This window comes from Perissodus microlepis, chromosome 15, assembly GCF_051167445.1.
Source record: "Perissodus microlepis isolate ML-2025 ecotype Zambia chromosome 15, ASM5116744v1, whole genome shotgun sequence".
Lineage (NCBI taxonomy): Eukaryota > Metazoa > Chordata > Actinopteri > Cichliformes > Cichlidae > Perissodus > Perissodus microlepis.
Genome location: NC_140475.1, coordinates 4,823,707 through 4,842,147, shown reverse-complemented (window position 1 = coordinate 4,842,147; position 18,441 = coordinate 4,823,707). Strand labels below are relative to the sequence as shown.

Below are 18,441 nucleotides of genomic sequence, written 5' to 3'. Positions count from 1 at the left end.
ATGAGTTTCCATGCTCGCATCTAGTCTGCCTCCTACCCTCAACATCCTCTGACCCCCCCAGTCTTAGATCATGCTGACTCACTCCTCTCGAATCTCAAATGCGGGAGTCCTGTCATACTCCCGAACAGCCATCCAAACCCCCTACCATCACCACCAGCCACCAGCATCCTTCACAACTGGAGCTGCCAGCCTGCCAAAAATTATTTCCGGTGTTTCCCCAATAATAAATAAAAAGAAGTGTCTGTATTTGTAACGGTTGTAAATGACTTGTTGGCAAATAATCTGTGAAACATACATCAGAAACTTCTTTCGTGAATGTTATAAAGCTATATTAAGCAAGAAAGAAAGATTCCTGTCATGAGGTAGAAGCTGCAATCAGATTCTGTCAAAGAGGCTTTTATACATTGTTTAATTATGAATGTAAAACTCTCACTGGCGTTAAAAAAATTCTTTTTCAAGAGCGAGCCAAGAGTGCAGCAGAAATGACAAAAATATAACACAACACTTCTGTAAAGATATTATAAGTGGCCAAAAGGGACTGGGTTGATTAGAATGCGAAACACAGAACATGTACAATAACGCAGAAAGATACTTACAAAACGGGTAATTTCTTAACCTTTTTGTATCTATTGTGAACTGCAAACTATTTGCCAATATAAGCAAATATATTAGACATAACAACACACAGAAACATCTGAAATTACTGCTGTTAACTGCTAAATGGGCTTTTCATTCCTCTGCATGAGCACTTAAACCTATACGTAAAACCTCTGATGCCACAGTTGCGCGCGTTTAATGAAGATCATGTGGTGGGCAAGAAGGGAAAAAAAGACACTGGGACACTGGTGTGTGCAGCTCGAGGTCAAATGTCTCATTTAAAGAGATTGTCGTGTGTGTTTTAACAAAATGAAGAGCCTGTTGGCGTCGCAGTTAGAGTAATAAGGAAAACGGAGGTCTTTGAACAGGTGTGTTGGCGTCCTTCGCTCTCCGGGCTGCAGCCCGGCGTTTCATTATCTCCGCTCTGCAGGCAGTGTTTTAGTCAAAGTCGCACATCAGACAATTTCTCCCGATGGGCGAGCATCATTCATGGTTGAGCATGTAAAGAGGAGCCCCGGGGGTCAGACAGCGAGCGCAACCAGGACACCGCAGGTATCCATCTGGTGTGGCAAGGTGTAAAATATGCACACGCAGTTCCGAAGAGTATGCATTACTGAGAGGAGTGGATGGGTCCAGAATGAACATCATGGCTCATTAATAGTGAATGTGATTACTGTTTCTGGGAAAACAGCAGTCTGGGTGGCTGGTAGTGGTGGTGTTGGGTGGTGGGGGGTAATTGAAGTGGTCGAATCTAAAGACTTATTTGTTTACTCAGCACCAACTGCTACTGTCAAGTCAGAACTCGTGACTCAAGTTTAGAACTAATCCTGCCGAGCTTGTCGCCCTGGAAAGCCTCTCTTCTCCTTCTCTCGCTCTCTGTCGGAATTGGGGGGGGTAGAGAAGGGTCGGAGTCATTCATTTTTAATTATCTCAGCTTTGAGTCAACTATACCTCAATTACCAACAGGATTTTAACAAAGCCAGGAGAGAGAATGAGAGAGTTTTTTCTTCTTCTTTTGTTTTTGAAAGCCTATTAGAAAGCAAAGTGGAGCCCGAGTGAAGGTCACACACCGCGGGGGGGGGGGGGGGTGTACGGTGCACATTCAGTGACTTTCAGCTGCTTGACACACAGACTTAGCCACTGACACAGCATCATCCGCACAGGCGCCAGATTCGGTTTGACGTGAACCCAGATTACCGTGTCACCCCCTGAGGGGTTCCCACGCTGAACGAGCAGATGCTTCCCTCTTCTCCTCTTCCTGCCTCCTCCCTACTTTCGGTTACATATGCTCCGGGGTGATGGACGACAAAGAGTCTGGCTGCAGTTTACACCAGACATACCAGGCACCATTAGGAACCATTTTCTGCCCATTTGCCTGATAGCTGCTATCACTTATAGAAGTGATTTGCTCTCCTTCCCTGCACCCTGCGTCCCTTCAAGTGATAGATCTCCCATTGATTTGCCAGCGCTGAAGATCTCTAAGAGAACAGAGCGGCGACCAAGCAGATGTGCCAGTCAGCTCTCAACTATCTGTCAACCGCTGGTGAAAGGGGACAGTTTAAGCCTTCTTAAGGATCCTATTCACAGTGACTTACTAAAAGTGCTTATGCTAATCTCGTTATCGCTCCTGGCCTCGTGGTAACAGATGATGGGAAGCTGCTGGGAGGTCAGGGGCAACATTATTTTTTACCAAACAGGTCCCAAATATTTACACGTTCCTCCATCTGCTTCTTTCTTTTCACTTTGGGTATTGTTGAGTAATTTCTCCATCCTACACGGAGATCTGCGTGGCTCTCGGTCTCTCCTAACCAGCTCACACCAGGATTATGAATTGACTGTGTTTCTGCGCGCTAATCTTATTTATTGCTCAGAGTGCGCTTGTTAAATTGAGATATCAAAAGCGGGGTGTCGCATTAGGCAGGATTTTCACGCTAACTGGCCTCGTAAAGTATAAATGCAGGCATAGGTGGCGATGGACAGTGCAATGGCCTCCACAGCTGTTGTTTGATCAGCCATTATCCAGTGCAGCTGACAGGCCAGAGCCACAGCTGGTGAAATTGAATATGTCAGGTAGCGCTTCATAAACAAGTCTTTAAAGGGCTTTTGATCTGCTCTGCAAGGACTTTGCAGGCTGATCAAATCTGCAGGGCAGATACAGTCAGTGATCTGAAATGTAGATGCGACGGCTACGCTCTTTTTGAAGGAGTCACCCTCAGTGACCCGGCGACGGGAGGACGTGATGAGGGTGCTGAAATGAATGACGTAGATACATAAAGGTCGATTTGTAATTGACGTGATGGGAGAGACTGGGGGAAGGGGGCGAAAACCACAGTGTGTAATGATTTTCTTTTTCTGCAGGTCTGCAACACAACATTTCAAGTGAAAGCTGATCGTACCAAGAACCCACCACCCCCCAAAAAGTGTGTGCGTGCATCTCGTTATGATGCTGCAAACAACACAGAGAAACAAGAGGCAGAGAGACAGCAACACTTCTTTTTTGATCCTGCTAGCTGAGCTTAGCTGGATCAAGCCCATCACTGGTGGGGAAACCCACAAAGGTTTAGACAGTTTTAAAAATGTCAAAACACTGAATTACAGTGGTAGTTGCACATAATTACACCTGTATTACTGATGCACCACTGCACTGCCAGAATTTTACTATTAACAGATTGCAGTGGACTTGTTTTAAAAAAGACTTAAAGACTTTAGTCCAGTGTTTCTAGCCATAAGGGGTTGCAGAGATGATTAACGAGGTTCTGCTACACAGATTTATTGTGGTTTTGTGTCTCTTTTTTAATTTGCTGTGAAATATTGATGCATTTACATCTTTGGGCTTCAATCGGTTATTTAAATTAAACCACTGGAGACTTTCAGTGAGGAAATGTTTGGTTTGTGGCTCTGACAAAAACTCAGAAACATCAGAAATTTCACCTCAATTAGACAGTCTTTCTGCTGTAATCCTGGTTTTTAAATAATAATCTTGTGTCTTTTAAAGCCTCAGTCTGAAAACTAAGCAGTAACTTAATTACTTATTTAAATTAATTACTTATTTAATAAAGACTCTTACTTATTTAATAATAGAGAAAAAAAAACAATCCGACCATTCCCTATGAGCAACCGCTTGGTGACAGAAGAAGAACTCCCTTCAGTAGGAAGAAAGACTTCAATTAGAGACCTGTAGCTGCAGTTGGGGGGACCAATGCACCCCGTCACACTGCTAAAACTGCTCTGGAATTGTTTAAATGACACAAAAAGTCAAAGGCATCACGCTGACCTCAAAATTCCCCAGAGCCTGACGTGATCAAGCATGGATTGCACACCTCACAACAAACCAGATCCATGGATCCTCCACCCAGGATTTGCTGCCATTCCAGGTGCCTGACAGTACAGCACACAAACAGGTGTTGGGTCCATACATTAAATGTGTAGAATGTGATGTAGCGGCTGATAGTTGTGTTTGATTTTAGGCTATTTGTTTTATCTGTTAGGTGTGAGGGAATAGCCACCATCTGTTTAATTAGATTGTTTCGTTCATTCAGATGAAACCCCACAGATGCTAACATTATTAATACAGAACTGTGCAAAAATCTTGTGCTGCACCTCATTCCTTTATATGTTGCAAGGAAAATGTTATTCAAGCATACATGGCAGCTAATACAGCTTTTTGTCATTTCTTTAAGTAGTCTTTAGGAATAGTTCTGAAGGGTGCGTGGAGGACATTCAAAGCTCTTCTCTTGGCTGTTGGATGCCTTTTGTTCTGTTTTGTCAAAATGATGCCACACTGCTTCAATAATGTTGAAATGTCAACTTTGATTCATCACTCCATCAGACCTGCTGTCCAGTTATTCATTTGGCATACGTCAGCTTCTTTTCCCCGTTTCCCTTCCTTAACTCTGTGGAGCCTGAACCATGAAATAATTGTCAGAAAATTCAATTATTTTTAAACTGGAGTTTTTTTTATTAAATTTTCTGACAATTAAAAAAGAAAAGGAAAATTTTAATATCAATTTGCATATATAAGTTTTAGTTTGTATCATTTTTGCTACAGCTGGCATTTTTGTATAATTTATCCCTCACAGCAGCACTACATGTTTCTGATAATATGCATCAGTAAGAATAAAAATTCTTACTAATAATGTAGTGTAGGACTCAAAAACTCAAAGTTCAAAAAATCTGGTTTTACTGGTATAAGAAAAGCTTCTTGACCGACACCTTTCCAGTTAGACCATCTCTGTGGAGGCTTCAATGACCAGTACATGGATCAGCTGGTTTAAGGTCTCTCACGTCCTGTGTCAGGTCGCTGCTGTGTTTTTCCTCTTTCTCAAGGGAATAACTTTCAGATAATGTTCATCAGCTGTAAGTACTACATATCCTAACTTTATTTGTCCACCACTTGTCCATCTCTTCAGTTAGGTGCCTTTTTACAGTGGCTTGCAAAAGTATTCGGCCCCCTTGAACTTTTCCACATTTTGTCACATTACAGCCACAAACATGAATCAATTTTATTGGAATTCCACGTGAAAGACCAAAACAAAGTGGTGTACACGTGAGAAGTGGAACGAAAATCATACATGATTCCAAACATTTTTTACAAATAAATAACTACAAAGTGGGGTGTGCGTGATTATTCACCCCCCTGAGTCAATACTTTGTAGAACCACCTTTTGCTGCAATTACAGCTGCCAGTCTTTTAGGGTCTGTCTCTACCAGCTTTGCACATCTAGAGACTGAAATCCTTTCCCATTCTTCTTTGCAAAACAGCTCCAGCTCAGTCAGATTAGATGGACAGCGTTTGTGAACAGCAGTTTTCAGATCTTGCCACAGATTCTCGATTGGATTTAGATCTGGACTTTGACTGGGCCATTCTAACACATGGATATGTTTTGTTTTAAACCATTCCATTGTTGCCCTGGCTTTATGTTTAGGGTCGTTGTCCTGCTGGAAGGTGAACCTCCGCCCCAGTCTCAAGTCTTTTGCAGACTCCAAGAGGTTTTCTTCCAAGATTGCCCTGTATTTGGCTCCATCTTCCCATCAACTCTGACCAGCTTCCCTGTCCCTGCTGAAGAGAAGCACCCCCAGAGCATGATGCTGCCACCACCATATTTGACAGTGGGGATGGTGTGTTCAGAGTGATGTGCAGTGTTAGTTTTCCGCCACATAGCATTTTGCATTTTGGCCAAAAAGTTCCATTTTGGTCTCATCTGACCAGAGCAGCTTCTTCCACATGTTTGCTGTGTCCCCCACATGGCTTGTGGCAAACTGCAAACGGGACTTCTTATGGTTTTCTGTTAACAATGACTTTCTTCTTGCCACTCTTCCATAAAGGCCAACTTTGTGCAGTGCACGACTAATAGTTGTCCTATGGACAGATTCCCACACCTGAGCTGTAGATCTCTGCAGCTCGTGAGTCACCATGGGCCTCTTGGCCTCCCTGACCTGTCTGGTGTGTTCTTTGGACTTCATGGTGTCGTTGCTCTCAATATTCTCTTAGACAACCTCTGAGGCTGTCACAGAGCAGCTGTATTTGTACTGACATTAGATTACACATAGGTGCACTCTATTTAGTCATTAGCACTCATCAGGCAATGTCTATGGGCAACTGACTGCACTCAGACCAAAGGGGGCTGAATAATTACGCACACCCCACTTTTCAGTTATTTATTTGTAAAAAATGTTTGGAATCATGTATGATTTTCGTTCCACTTCTCACGTGTGCACCACTTTGTGTTGGTCTTTCACGTGGAATTCCAATAAAATTGATTCATGTTTGTGGCTGTAATGTGACAAAATGTGGGAAAGTTCAAGGGGGCCGAATACTTTTGCAAGCCACTGTATGTGTGAATGATTCATAGGTCACCGTTAACAAAGAAAGCATTTCTTTGAAAATGTTCAGGTACAAGGACTGGACTGAAAGTAAGTGAAAAAGCAGCCAATGTCCAAAGAAAAGCCTGGAATTATGGACCACTTAAAAAAAAAAAAAAAAAAAAAAAAAAATGAAAAGTCAGGCTCTTTGGAAGCTAAATATAAAAAATGCAGGGTGGCTCAAGATTTTTGCACAACACTATATATAAAGAATAAAAAAAATAGAAATAAATATTCTTGCTCGAGAACTAGAAACCAGCATATTTTAGTAAAACCTGCTTTTTATTAGTATTTTATCATTTTACTGTAGATGTTTTATATATAGAGAGAGTGAAGTGCTGGGTTGCTGTCTCTCTCTTAAATTGGGACAGATTGCACTCCACATTATAAATTATAAACCTTGTACAGCCTGCTTTGGCAACAGTGTAGTGCAGTTAATTATGGTATCTGTGAAGTAAATTTGAGCTTGAAGGACACAGCGAGACGAGGGAGAGGAGACAGGTGTAAACAGACTGAGAGAGAGACGTGGTGGGGAGCGAGGGAGGGAGCAGAGAAAAGATAGAAAGGCTGTCTATATATAGAGACAGACTTGGAAAGGAAGAGAAGTGACGAGAGACGAAGTGCCGAGAAAAACTGAAAGGTGAAATACAGCCAATGCGATTCTGTTACTTTGTGAGACGTCGGCAAATGAAGTGGGAAGTGAAAACCGAGCTGTCTCGACATTTGAAAGCATTCAAAAACAGCCTTCATGTGCGTGTGGTATGCTGGGTTGTAAAGCTGCTGCACTGATGCTGGCAGGGGTGGGATGCTGTGCTCTACGTCTGCAGCAGCAGCAGCAGTCCTGGTATTCAGGGGCTACATCTCAGCCTTTTTCTCACTCTCTCTCTCTCTCTCTCATGCACGCACACATACATGCTCCCTCTCCCTCTCCTCTGTTACCTTGGTAACATATTTTCTGCATGGAAATAGCATCTCTTGCTGTGCTCACCGCGAAAAAGAAAGAAGAAAAAAAAAAAAACGCCACTTGAAGTGATTGAAACGTGTGTGTGTGTAACTGTGGATTTAAGTTGGGAGATTTGACCTACAGTTCAGATGAGATTGAGTTATTACTGTTCTGCATGTCTTACCACCAAATTGACTGTGTGATCGAGCAGTGGACCAGTTAAGCATAATAGTCGCTGACAGGCTTTCATTATAAGGATGTAGTGGAGGTGAAAGTGGAGCCCACATGAGAGCCAATTTGGATAGATTTGCAGTCACCTTTAATAGGTGGAAACACGCAAATGATGCATAAATATATCAAACAAATCGCTAAATCGATGTTTGCTTATCTGAGTGTCTCTGCGTGTTTGCATCCAGCACATGACTGAAATTCTGCTCTTCAGTATGCAAGAGCAAGTGTTATTAAGAAATTTAAAATAAATAATAAACCACACGGGGCTGAGGGTTGATCTGCTCGGATTTCCTGATTTAGTCTCTGTTCACAGATGAAAGAGGGGGGCTTCAGTGGTGCAGCAACTGGGGTGTGAGGGGTGTGTGTACCGTACAGCTGAGGCTGCCTGGTGTGCTTCAGTGTTGTAAGCCGTTTGCTTGCTTGCCTGTCAGAGGAGCACACGCACAGAGGGAGAGAGAGAGGAGAGGAACGGGCAAACTAATGGAAGAAAGATCGAGATACTAGGTGAGACCACGCTCAGCTGCAAATAAGCCGAGACTTGTCCGAGGCAGTGAGGGAGAGAGAAAGAGGATAAGATCCAGGTAAACATCCAGCACAGGACTAACAAAAAACAGAGAGAGACAGAAATAAAAAGAAAAAAGAACACACAAACACACAAGTGTCTTGACTCCTGGGAGAGAGGAGCCATAATGAAATAAGCATCTGAAAGAGAGCAGGTGTTGGAGGCTTGACAGACTTCGGCTGCATAACAAGTAGTGCATTTACTCTCCCCTGCCTTTGTCAATCAAAACAACCAATCCAGTAAATAAATGCTCCTTTGAAAAAAGAGAAGAAGAAGAAGAAGAAGAGGACAGAGACACCTGAGTGCAATCATGCTTGAATCAGCCTTTACATGCTGTGGCCGTCTCTTTAGCACATGTAGACACACAAAGATGGGCTTGCACATCAGTCAAAGCTGGTCTCAGGTAGAGATGGGGGAAAAAATTGAGGCTGGTACTGAATTTAAAGCAGGTGTGTACGGAGGAATGAAACACCAGGAATGCACTCAAGTTAAATCAATGTATTTCCTCAACAGAGATGCAGAGCAGCTCGGGTTCCTTTTTGTTTTCCTTTCCTTCTTTTGAATGATTTTACGTGACAGAGAGAGGACGGAAGTTTTTCACTGTAGGAAACTCAGAGAATTTCTTCCTCCTCGGAGGCTGCTGGGTGATGGAGCCTCTGCCTGGGGATCAGCACCACGGATAGCACTGCTGCCTGGGTGAGATCACTGAAGTGTGTTGCCTGCAGAGGGCGGTGGGAGCCGGTTTGGAGTCTGCAGCAGGATGACTAGGATCAGGGCAAAGAGCAGGATCTTAGCAGGATGCTGAGGTAGACAGTTGTGCTAATCCTGCTGGCTGAGCGGAAAGCGGAATTGGACTTATGTGTAAACTTGAAAATTGCAAGTGGATAGCTGACAAGGGAGGAAGGAAATCCCACTGAGCTTATGCAGCTTTTAGAATGCCTGTTATCCTTGAATTTAATATGAATGGAGGTGGACACATGTTGCCTTTGTGGAGGATTAAATATTGTTTTCTTTGTATCTTTTAGGGGGAAAATGCACATATGCTTTGGAAATCCTGTAGTGTGTTTGCTAGCTGCAAGAAATGAGACTCAAGGGGTGATTTTTGAAAGGCTGAACGGGCCTACAGGCATAAACCCTGCAGTCTTGGGTGGTGTGAGTCATATGACTACTAGCACTTGTTGATAACAAGAAATCAAAAGGACCACTGCATAAAGTTTCAAGTAAAACTAGTCATGTTTAATGTAGTGGTCTCCGATACTGTAAATGGTGGTATTTTTTAAATACCAAATAAATACAGGGGCAGTATTGCTACTACCAGTACTGATACTTTTAACCCATAAAGGCAGCTCGTGTAGGGCAATGTGTCACAACTTAATCATTAATAATCATTGATTTGCAACCACTAAATCACTGTAGTGATTTTGACCTTCCACAATAATAAGTTAACACAATAAAACACAACTTTCAGCTTTTCATGTATTTTGAAACTTGAAGCTTACTCTGTTTAAATCTGTTGTTGGCTATAAATCAAATAGACGTCACAGCCAACAAGAAAAGTTTAAATACAGAGTATTGATCGATACTATCATTATTTGAATCGATCTGCCCACCTCTAGTTTAATAACCACATAATTATTATTAATAGACAGGTATCTGGTAGACTAGGTGGACCTGTATGCAAAAGTCTGCAGTTATTTAAAAAACACAGCCACACTTTTTTTATTTGAACAGAATTATTCTTCAGATGTTGGTGCTCCGTTTCACACAATATGAAAGATATTTTTAGGCTGAGCAGGCTGCTTGACAGCTCCTTTGGATCGTTGTCTTATTGTAGAAGTCAGACTCGTTTCACGTTCCATTGTCATGACTGACTGCGTGACATTTTCCTCACCATTTGTGTTGAATCCATTCATCCCTTTATTTGTGCAATCTTTCCCATGCCACTGACTCCACTGCAGGATATTTCCACCTCCATGCTTAACTCAAATTTTTTTTTTTTTTTCCCATCAAATGCTGCTCCATTTTTTTCCTTTCAATGAATCTTTGATGATTGAGGCCACAAAAACCAGTATAAACTTTATGTGTCCATGGCGTGTTGCTTTAAGAATGACTCGAACCAGTGAGGTTGTATAACACTTCTACATGAAGCCTGCTTGTGCAAGTAAAACCACTTTCTGCATCAGCTAATCCTACCTGCAGCTCCTTAATGACATTTTGTGTTGATATCTTTTTATAGGTTTACCTACTTTGGAACTATCTGTTACACACCTTTCAGATTTTGAGTCATCTGCATAGAGGATCATGTGGTTGCTAAATATTAAGAGTCACAAATCACTTAAAGCCCAGTAAGTCAAAGAGGTGCTTCAAGATTTTATTGATTTTTTCCCCACATACTAATATTTTCCATCATTTTTCTTTCACTTGTCCATTTCAGGGTCGTGGGAGGCTGGAACCTAACCCAGCTGTCATAGAGCGAGAGGTGGGGTGCACCTCTCGCTCTATGACAGGGTCACATGGTCACAGAGACACACAGTCATGCTCATATTCGCAGGCCTTTGCCCTCCATAACTGTGGCAGGAAACCAGAGTACCAGGAGAGGATCCACACAAACATGGGAAGGACCTTCTTGTGGTTCTATCCACCCCACTAATGTTTTATCCTATGTTTATATTAGTATTTATTCATTTTTTATGGTAGAATAAAAATGACATGTAGAGGCATGAAGCCAAACCACTGGTTTAAAGGAGAGAAGTGGGGAAAGGTGGGTCATAAGATACTTTATTTTGTGCATTTTGGCAAGTGTATACATATGTGTCTGTTATATACCTGTTAACTGTAGAAAATGCCCATATCAAGATTGACACAGCAATCGGGTCTCTAAAGTATTTTACCATGTTATCCTGAGTCAACACACACTCTTTAGACCTTGTCACATGTTCTCTTTTTTCTAAGATAAAGAGAGCTTCGGTCCAGTTCAAGTTAAACAGATTTATTGCCTCAACCAGTTCAAAGAATAATTCATGTACACAGATCTCCTTCCGGTTAGAAAACCACAGTCTGCAACAGTTTTCTGTAGCCAACTCCTGAAAGAGAGAACTTAGCCATACACATATTTATGAAAGAGAATGTGCATCTATCTGATTGGTCAAAAACCGTTGCGAAGGGCCGTGGTTTAGACCTTTAGCCCCCCTTATTGGCGGACAGGTTGTGCTCTTCTTCTCCTCCCTCAGTTGCAGCTTCACCTAGAATGGACACACACACACACACGCATGCAGCCTGACCTCTTACCTAGTTTCATGCATCTGAGGCATCATCTATCTGTGAGGGCTATTGTTTCTTGACCTTGCTCTGGTTCAATCCTGCATTTCTGCACACAGCCTTCCACCAAGTCTGCACAAAGAACCCTGCATCTTGTGAATCTAAAACTTTTCTACTTAATTTATTTTGAGTGCTCAGTAGTGCAATTAACTTTTTTTTTTTTGACTAGGGGATAGGACAGGGAGAAAGAATGAAAGAAAGAGAGGGAGAGAAAGAAAAGTAGAGGGGAGAAGAGATGGTGAGAAAGGGGGAAGAAAAAAAAGAAAAACAAACAAAACACCTGGTATGGAGATAAAAAAAAAAAAAAACAGAAGAGAAAACAAACAAAAAAGAGCAACATAATAAATACAACACCTTCACAATAAACTAGCTAACAGTAGATAACAGTAGATACTAAATATTAAATGTTATTGTGCAGCACGCAAGATCAACAGCGCACAATGTGCTTTGAGGTAGCAGCTAAGAAAGGTGTAGTTCGTGTCTGTGAACACCTGTGTGTACACCTGTGTGGATCAGCACGCTTGTATTCAAAAGGTTTCTCCATGTAACGATCTGCTAGGGAATGTGGGGAGCCGTAGCCCCGTCCCCCAGGGCATGAAGCAGGTATGGAGGAGATCCAGGCCCCAGAGTACGAGGACCCAAGGAGGACCACCAAAGGAGCAACCGTGCCACCCTCCTGAGAAGAGCTGAGGAGAGCCCCAAAAGAGAGGTCACCCAGGCAATTAACTATTAAAGAGATCTGAAATTATATTACAGTGCCCATACCATTTGCCAGCACAGGTCTTGTAAACCAATAAGACTCTGAATGTGAACCTCCCGTCCTGGTCGACTGGAACCTTTCTTTGTGCTTGATGCCTACACCTGTCCATCACCTGTCCCGGGCGTAACACACCTTCCACCTTTGAGAAAATTGATGATGGACAGTTTAAGACATAAGAATCAGAGCTGACAACTGGGAACGGGCTAACATCAGGCTACTTTGTGGTCTTTTGTTTGGGGGAGTAAACTACATAAATTTCACTTAGAGCACTTTATACTACGTGTCTCATTCACCCATTAACGTTTTTCTATGCTTAAGTGCTTTCTGTCTAACATTTACGCACATTCATACTACTAGTACTGGGTTGGGCTCCCTTTTGCCTTCAGCACTGCCTTAACTTTCATTGCACAGACTCAACAAGGCCACCATGTCTATATACCTAAATGCAATGAGTGATGTGATTGGCTGATTAGGTAGTCACACAAAGGAGCAGTTGGAACAGTGTCAGATGAGCGTATCAGTATTTTAGGACTTAATCAAAACTTGTTTTCCACACTTTTGGAGAAAAATCATTTATAACATTGCACCGTCTCCTCCTTTTTCCTTCTGGCTCCCTCTCGGTTATTAACATGGCGCACAGTGCCAGAGGAGATGCTGTGCAGCAGCAGACTGACAGTCACACAAAGTTTGTCACTCTCAAAGAAGACCCACTTTAGTAAAAACTAACTGTGAAGTTCAGAGTTGGAATGACCCATTTTATTGGTGGGCAGGTGAGATACATGTGTGTAAATATGAACAAAGGAAGTTCATGGTTGACGTCTGTACATTACATTCTAACAAAGAAAGTGATGGTCTCTCAGTCAATTCAAAGCACGCTTCAGGTAATTTGACTGTGACAGGCTCTGAGTGAGATCATATTACTTGTTCATCTGTGTAAAGACGGTTCTTAGAAAATATAAAGCAACTCATGACTAAAGTTTAATCGGTTAACACTTTAAATCACACCTCTATCTATGTCTACTGAATTTTAATACAGCCATACAATACAAGTATACAAGGTTATTCTGTGGTTAGAGAAAAATACAACCGAAGAAGGTGTGAAAATGCAAAGATACAGCTGTTTTGTTTTTTAAACTTTGTATACATGTGAAACAGGTCAAACAAGTCTTGAGGCCTCTTCTTTTGTATCATAGGTACGATCTCTTAATGCAGGAGAAAAAAACAAAACAAAACACAATTATACTAAACACAGCCTGAGTCAAGTGTACAATATGCACACTTGAGGGAAATAAAAGCAATGCGACAAAATAAAAATGCTAATAGCCCGCTGCTTCTCTGATCACTCCGGTAAAAATAAGTCTCTGATGTTTGTCCATGGGTTCCATCTTCTGGCAGCTGAGTGCCACTGGAGAAACGAAGGGACTGTGCTGGCTGGGGCTTTAGGGAATAGTCACTGCGTTCCTCATCCAATATGACAGCAGAAGAAGAAGAAAGGGGGCTCAGGAAAAACCAGCTGAATTTCAGTGTTCTAAGTCTTTTAATCTGTCAGATTTTTAATATAAATCAATAAGTCTCAAGCTTCTCATTCCATCTTCAAACGAGGTCTCACGTGTGTCGCTAGAATGCTCTTTTTTTTCTTTCTTCTTTTTTCGTCTTCGTGACTCGACGCTGACGGATACGTTCTCATTGGTTATTTTTGGCTTTGGCGTGTGTGAGAATGTGAGACTTTAGGTTGGTTGACTGGGCGAATTTCTTATTGCAGCCGTCGAAAGGGCAGACGTAGGGCCGGTCTCCAGTGTGGATCCGCACGTGCGTGCGCAGGTTGAAGTCCAGAGAAAACCTTTTCCCGCAGCCTTCGAAGGTGCACTGAGGGGAGAGGAGAGGAGCAGAGGAATGATTAAACAGTGCGTCTTTAAAACCTTCCACAGCAATGGTCTCATTTCAATGAAAATATGTCAGTGTTTATTCAGAATCACTTGTTAAAATCGCTCGAGCAGAAATTGTCTGAAAAGACTAAACAATTCCAGCCGGTGTCATTTACCCACCAAAGATAAACTTTTACTGACATTTGGTGGGTGAATCTCATCAGGGAGAAATTACTTAGCCCATTTTCCTTCACTTGAATTAAGCACCCTGCAGTGCTGAGTTTATAAGCTTTATATGGAAAGTCTGTGCGTGTGTGTACAACCTGGAAGGGTTTCTCCCCTGTGTGAACGAGTTGATGGCGCTTGAGCTTGGAGCTCTCAACAAAGGCCTTGCCGCACTCTGCGCAGACGTGCACACGGGGTCCGTGGGTGTGGAGATGCTTCCTCATGGCCGAGTTATCCCTGAACATCTTTGTGCAGCCCTGAAGGAGCGAAGAAGCAGTTAGTAAGGTGCTTTGCAGCAAGGTTAAGGTTTTCTCTGCAAATGCATGCTTAAAGGGAGCTCAGCATTTTCTGCAGTTTCTCTGACACATCTTTAAATTGTGAAAAACAGTGGGATAGAGTAAGAGTGCCCCTATTCTCTCCTGAAGTGATAATGTACTCTTAAAAGCCTCACACTGAAGTAGCAAGCAGCTCACGGAGCAAACAAAACCCATTTACATTAGCTAATTCAGATAAGGCCTGACTGTTCTAGTGCACACATAAAAATCAATACACTCAAGTGCTTTTAAATAACCTTCAGTGAAATTTCCAATTACACGGAAAGCAACAAAGTGCAAGACTTTTAAACCCATCAGGAGCTATGAGCTCCGTTCTGCCAGAACACTGACAAGGAGGGACACATCAATGAACTCACTTTATGAGGGCAAGCTATCGTGCGGGGGGCATCGTCCTCTTTGACTTTCCTGGGTTTCATTCTGCAAATAAAAAAAATAAAGAAATAAGCTCCTGTGTTATCTACAGGTCCAGGTTACACCAGATTATTGATTAACTTGACTCCTAAAGGACATTTAAACGCATTTAAAAGACACACATAATGAAAACAGCAAGACCAATTACAGGTATACATCTATTTACAAATAAACACTGGTACGCTTAAAGTAAAATCCAACTAATGTAATATTTACAGGCCTTTTAAACACCTTGTCATGGTTTTTGAGACACAGAGTCAAAAAAACAACAACAAAAAACTCAACTAAAAGGGGCAACTGAAACATCAACAGAGATTAAAACAGACTGAGATCAACAGTTAATTAAGTAAACGTCAGATCAACCGCACACTGATTTCACAGCAACTAGTCTCACCATTATAAACTTCTTAGACCTGGTAAATAATATACCACAGCATTATTATTGTTCTTTGCAAATAAGTAACTAAACTAAATACTAAAAAGAAACAACTCCTTCAGTGTTAACTCTTGCACTGTTTTGATAGAATAAGAAAATCAACTAGACATTGTTAGGCAATAACAAACAATTAATTTAAAAAAAGAAAAACCTCACAAAATGACTCACTGGACACTGAATAGTGCACCACGGGCTTTTGTAATCAACTAATCATCATTTCGTAATAAAATACAATATAATAAGGGTAAACAGAAAGCCTCTCTTTGGTCTGATTTAGTAACAACATCCTAGCTTCTCCAGTAAACACTCTACACATGGCCTAATCCACTTGTGCACAAACATTAAACAGAGAAAATAATCACAAGGCATGTTTGTGTAATACCTGACACAGTTTTTAAATCCTAATTACATTTTGTAACCAAACCTTGACATTTTAATTCTTGGGAGGAAAACTAAGGAAAAAAAAACTCCAGAGTTTAGCAGAGTGCAGCTAAAATTTACCCTGTGTGTTTTTGACCTTTCAGACTCATGGCATTCGTGAGCAGCAGCGGTATTGTTGTGCATATTCATCAGAACTGTGTGGACAGTGTAAACAGGTCTGTTTACAGCTGGGAATGACTGAGGCAGGGGTCCTGGCACACACACACACACACTCACCTGGCAAACTCAGCCAGCTGTTTTGGGTCTGAAAGGTCGATCCCCGGGATACCACCAGGGGGCAGCTTCTTCCCCGTCATGTACTCGGAGTAATCCGGAGGAGAGTTCTCCCCAACAATCTGCTCCTCCACCACCGATTCATGGTCAATGTCTTTATTATCATCTAGAAACACATTACAGAGCCTGAACCGATAACATATTGGTGTTACCCTGGCTACAAGCCTCAGGAGGCTGGAAACATGTGCCCCCTGGGTTGTTGTTTTTTTTTTTATAATTACCCAGGAGAAATGAATATAAAAGCACATATTCACATTAGGGTGTTTACCTGTTATTCACAATACGGCTACCTTTACTTTGCAAACTTTAACTTAAATTTTTCTTAATTCAAATAAGTATCTTGTTTACAATAGTTTTGTTTTCAAGAGATTATGCAAACTGGGAATTAATTCCATGTTTGAAATATGTTAAACAAAAATAATTCAAATGGGATAAAACACACAAACACAAAGAGACACTAACACACAAACACATAACAAGATAAGCGTGCAAATAAGATGTGCATGTGTGTAAATGACTCCTACTCACTACCAACCAGCAGAGAGCACTAAAAATAGATGACTGCGGTGTCCACTCAGAAAACATGTAGACAAGTATATTGCTAAAAGTTATTCTGATAAACAGTTCTTTATATAGTTTGTGTAATATAAATCACAGGCACAGATAATATGAGCTCTCGTTTGGCCCATAAAAGCCTTTTATGCGATTATAAATTCCCACCTGCTCAGTATCACTCTGCACCTAGCCTAATGGAGCTAGCCTTATGCAGGAGCAGAGCTGTCTGGTTAACTAGCAGCAACAGCAGCCAGAGCTAACTGCTAAACAGCTCCCGACTCATAATATAAGCGAATACCACACAGTAGACACCTAGGTACTGTATCAGTTGCTTTTGTGCATTTAAAGTGCCACAATTTCGCGGCCTAAAGAGAAGAAAACCCCCCGAAACCCAGCTGCTTCTCTCTCACTCCCCCGAGCACCGCCGCCATCTCTGCCTGGCCACGACTATCGCCATTTTTTCGGGGCCGCCGCCATACTTACTCGTCTCGGGGAATATGGCGGCGCCCAGCAACACCTAAAACATGGCCTCCCTTCAAAACAAAAACATTTCGATATACTACAGCGGGGGTTTGGATCGAAAAATTGTGTTACACGTCGCTTCTGACGGAGGTGCGACGGAGCACTCCAGGAACTAGTCTGGTGCAGCAGGACAACGCCCTGGTAATGAGGCCTCATGCAACGGCTAACAACGGAGCTGTTAAAACACAGCTAGGCTAAGGTTACTTACCCGATGCCCACATTGTAACAGAAAATTCCCCCTCCAGTGTCTTTATTTGCACCTGCTTCTGTTCCCATTTTCTTCCGCCGGCCTCAGCGCCGCTTAAATAGCTCTTTTTGCCCGCTTTCTTCCCACCAGTGCCGCCTCCTCGTTTCACCCGACCCACTGAGCTCTTCCCAGCTACAGTCACTAAAGTCTGCTCAATATACTCGTCCTCCACCCCAGGAGCCGGCACCGGGATGAGGATCTGGTCCTCGAACCCTCCACCGCCGTCCGTATGCAGGTCCGAGTCATCCCCACCGACCACCTCCTCCCGGGTCTGGACTAGGATAACTTCCTGGTGGTGGTGGATCGAGCTAGGGTCGTCCGTCACCAGTGGCTGGAGCGCGATCATGGGTTGCCCGTCGTCGTCGTCATCCCCGCCGACCACCGTGGTCTCGATAGTTTCCACCGGTATCGTCTCTACCTCTATCTCGTGGAGCTCCACAATCTCGGCCGGCATCTCCGAGCCGTCTGTCTCAATGTACAGCGTATCTCCGGATGCCATGTTGAAATTCGCCAGCTTGTCTCTCTCATTCACGCCGTGTTGTGCTCCTTTTAGGACCTCACAAACACACTCACTCACACACCCCCTGCTCTGTTCCTGCCGCTGTCTCTTCTCCCTCTTCGATAACAACTCTCTTCACTCCGTCCCACGCCAGTTCTCGTCGCCACTATCCTCTGTCACAAGGAAACATCGCGAGACTTCACTGAACCCAGCGATAACAGTGCTACTAGCGATAGTGGGGGTTCCCAAAGTTCGTAAACATGAGGTTATACACAGTTTCTGGTTTAGTTGCACAAACAGGGTGACAATTTATTATCATTATTAATAATAATAATATTTTTTGTTGTTATTAATACTAT

At 42.5% G+C, this 18,441-nt stretch overlaps 1 protein-coding gene across 2 annotated transcripts; it reads right to left on the bottom strand.

The window, feature by feature from the left end:
* Positions 1 to 13,002: 13,002 nt before the first annotated feature.
* Positions 13,003 to 18,271, bottom strand: yy1b (YY1 transcription factor b). 2 transcript variants are annotated; one of them, XM_084952925.1, is made up of 5 exons: positions 17,545 to 18,271; positions 16,203 to 16,365; positions 15,055 to 15,115; positions 14,462 to 14,620; positions 13,003 to 14,139 (listed from the first exon to the last, which is right to left on the bottom strand). In XM_084952925.1, exons 1-5 carry the CDS (start codon positions 18,080 to 18,082, stop codon positions 13,957 to 13,959), a joined length of 1,104 nt encoding a protein of 367 aa, XP_084809051.1. In that variant the 5' UTR covers positions 18,083 to 18,271; the 3' UTR covers positions 13,003 to 13,956. The 2 variants fall into 2 exon arrangements, with proteins under 2 accessions (XP_084809051.1, XP_084809052.1); XM_084952926.1 differs by having other exon boundaries at positions 16,203 to 16,353; positions 17,545 to 18,270.
* Between the last annotated feature and the right edge of the window lie 170 nt (positions 18,272 to 18,441).

Coding starts and splice junctions, on each gene's coding strand:
- yy1b (XM_084952925.1), bottom strand. CDS start 18,082: ATGGCATCCGGAGATACGCTGTACATTGAGACAGACGGCTCGGAGATG. Junction 16,366..17,544: donor TGTTACAATGTGGGCATCGG/GTAAGTAACCTT, acceptor ATGTGTTTCTAG/ATGATAATAAAGACATTGAC. Junction 15,116..16,202: donor CAGCTGGCTGAGTTTGCCAG/GTGAGTGTGTGT, acceptor TTTTATTTGCAG/AATGAAACCCAGGAAAGTCA.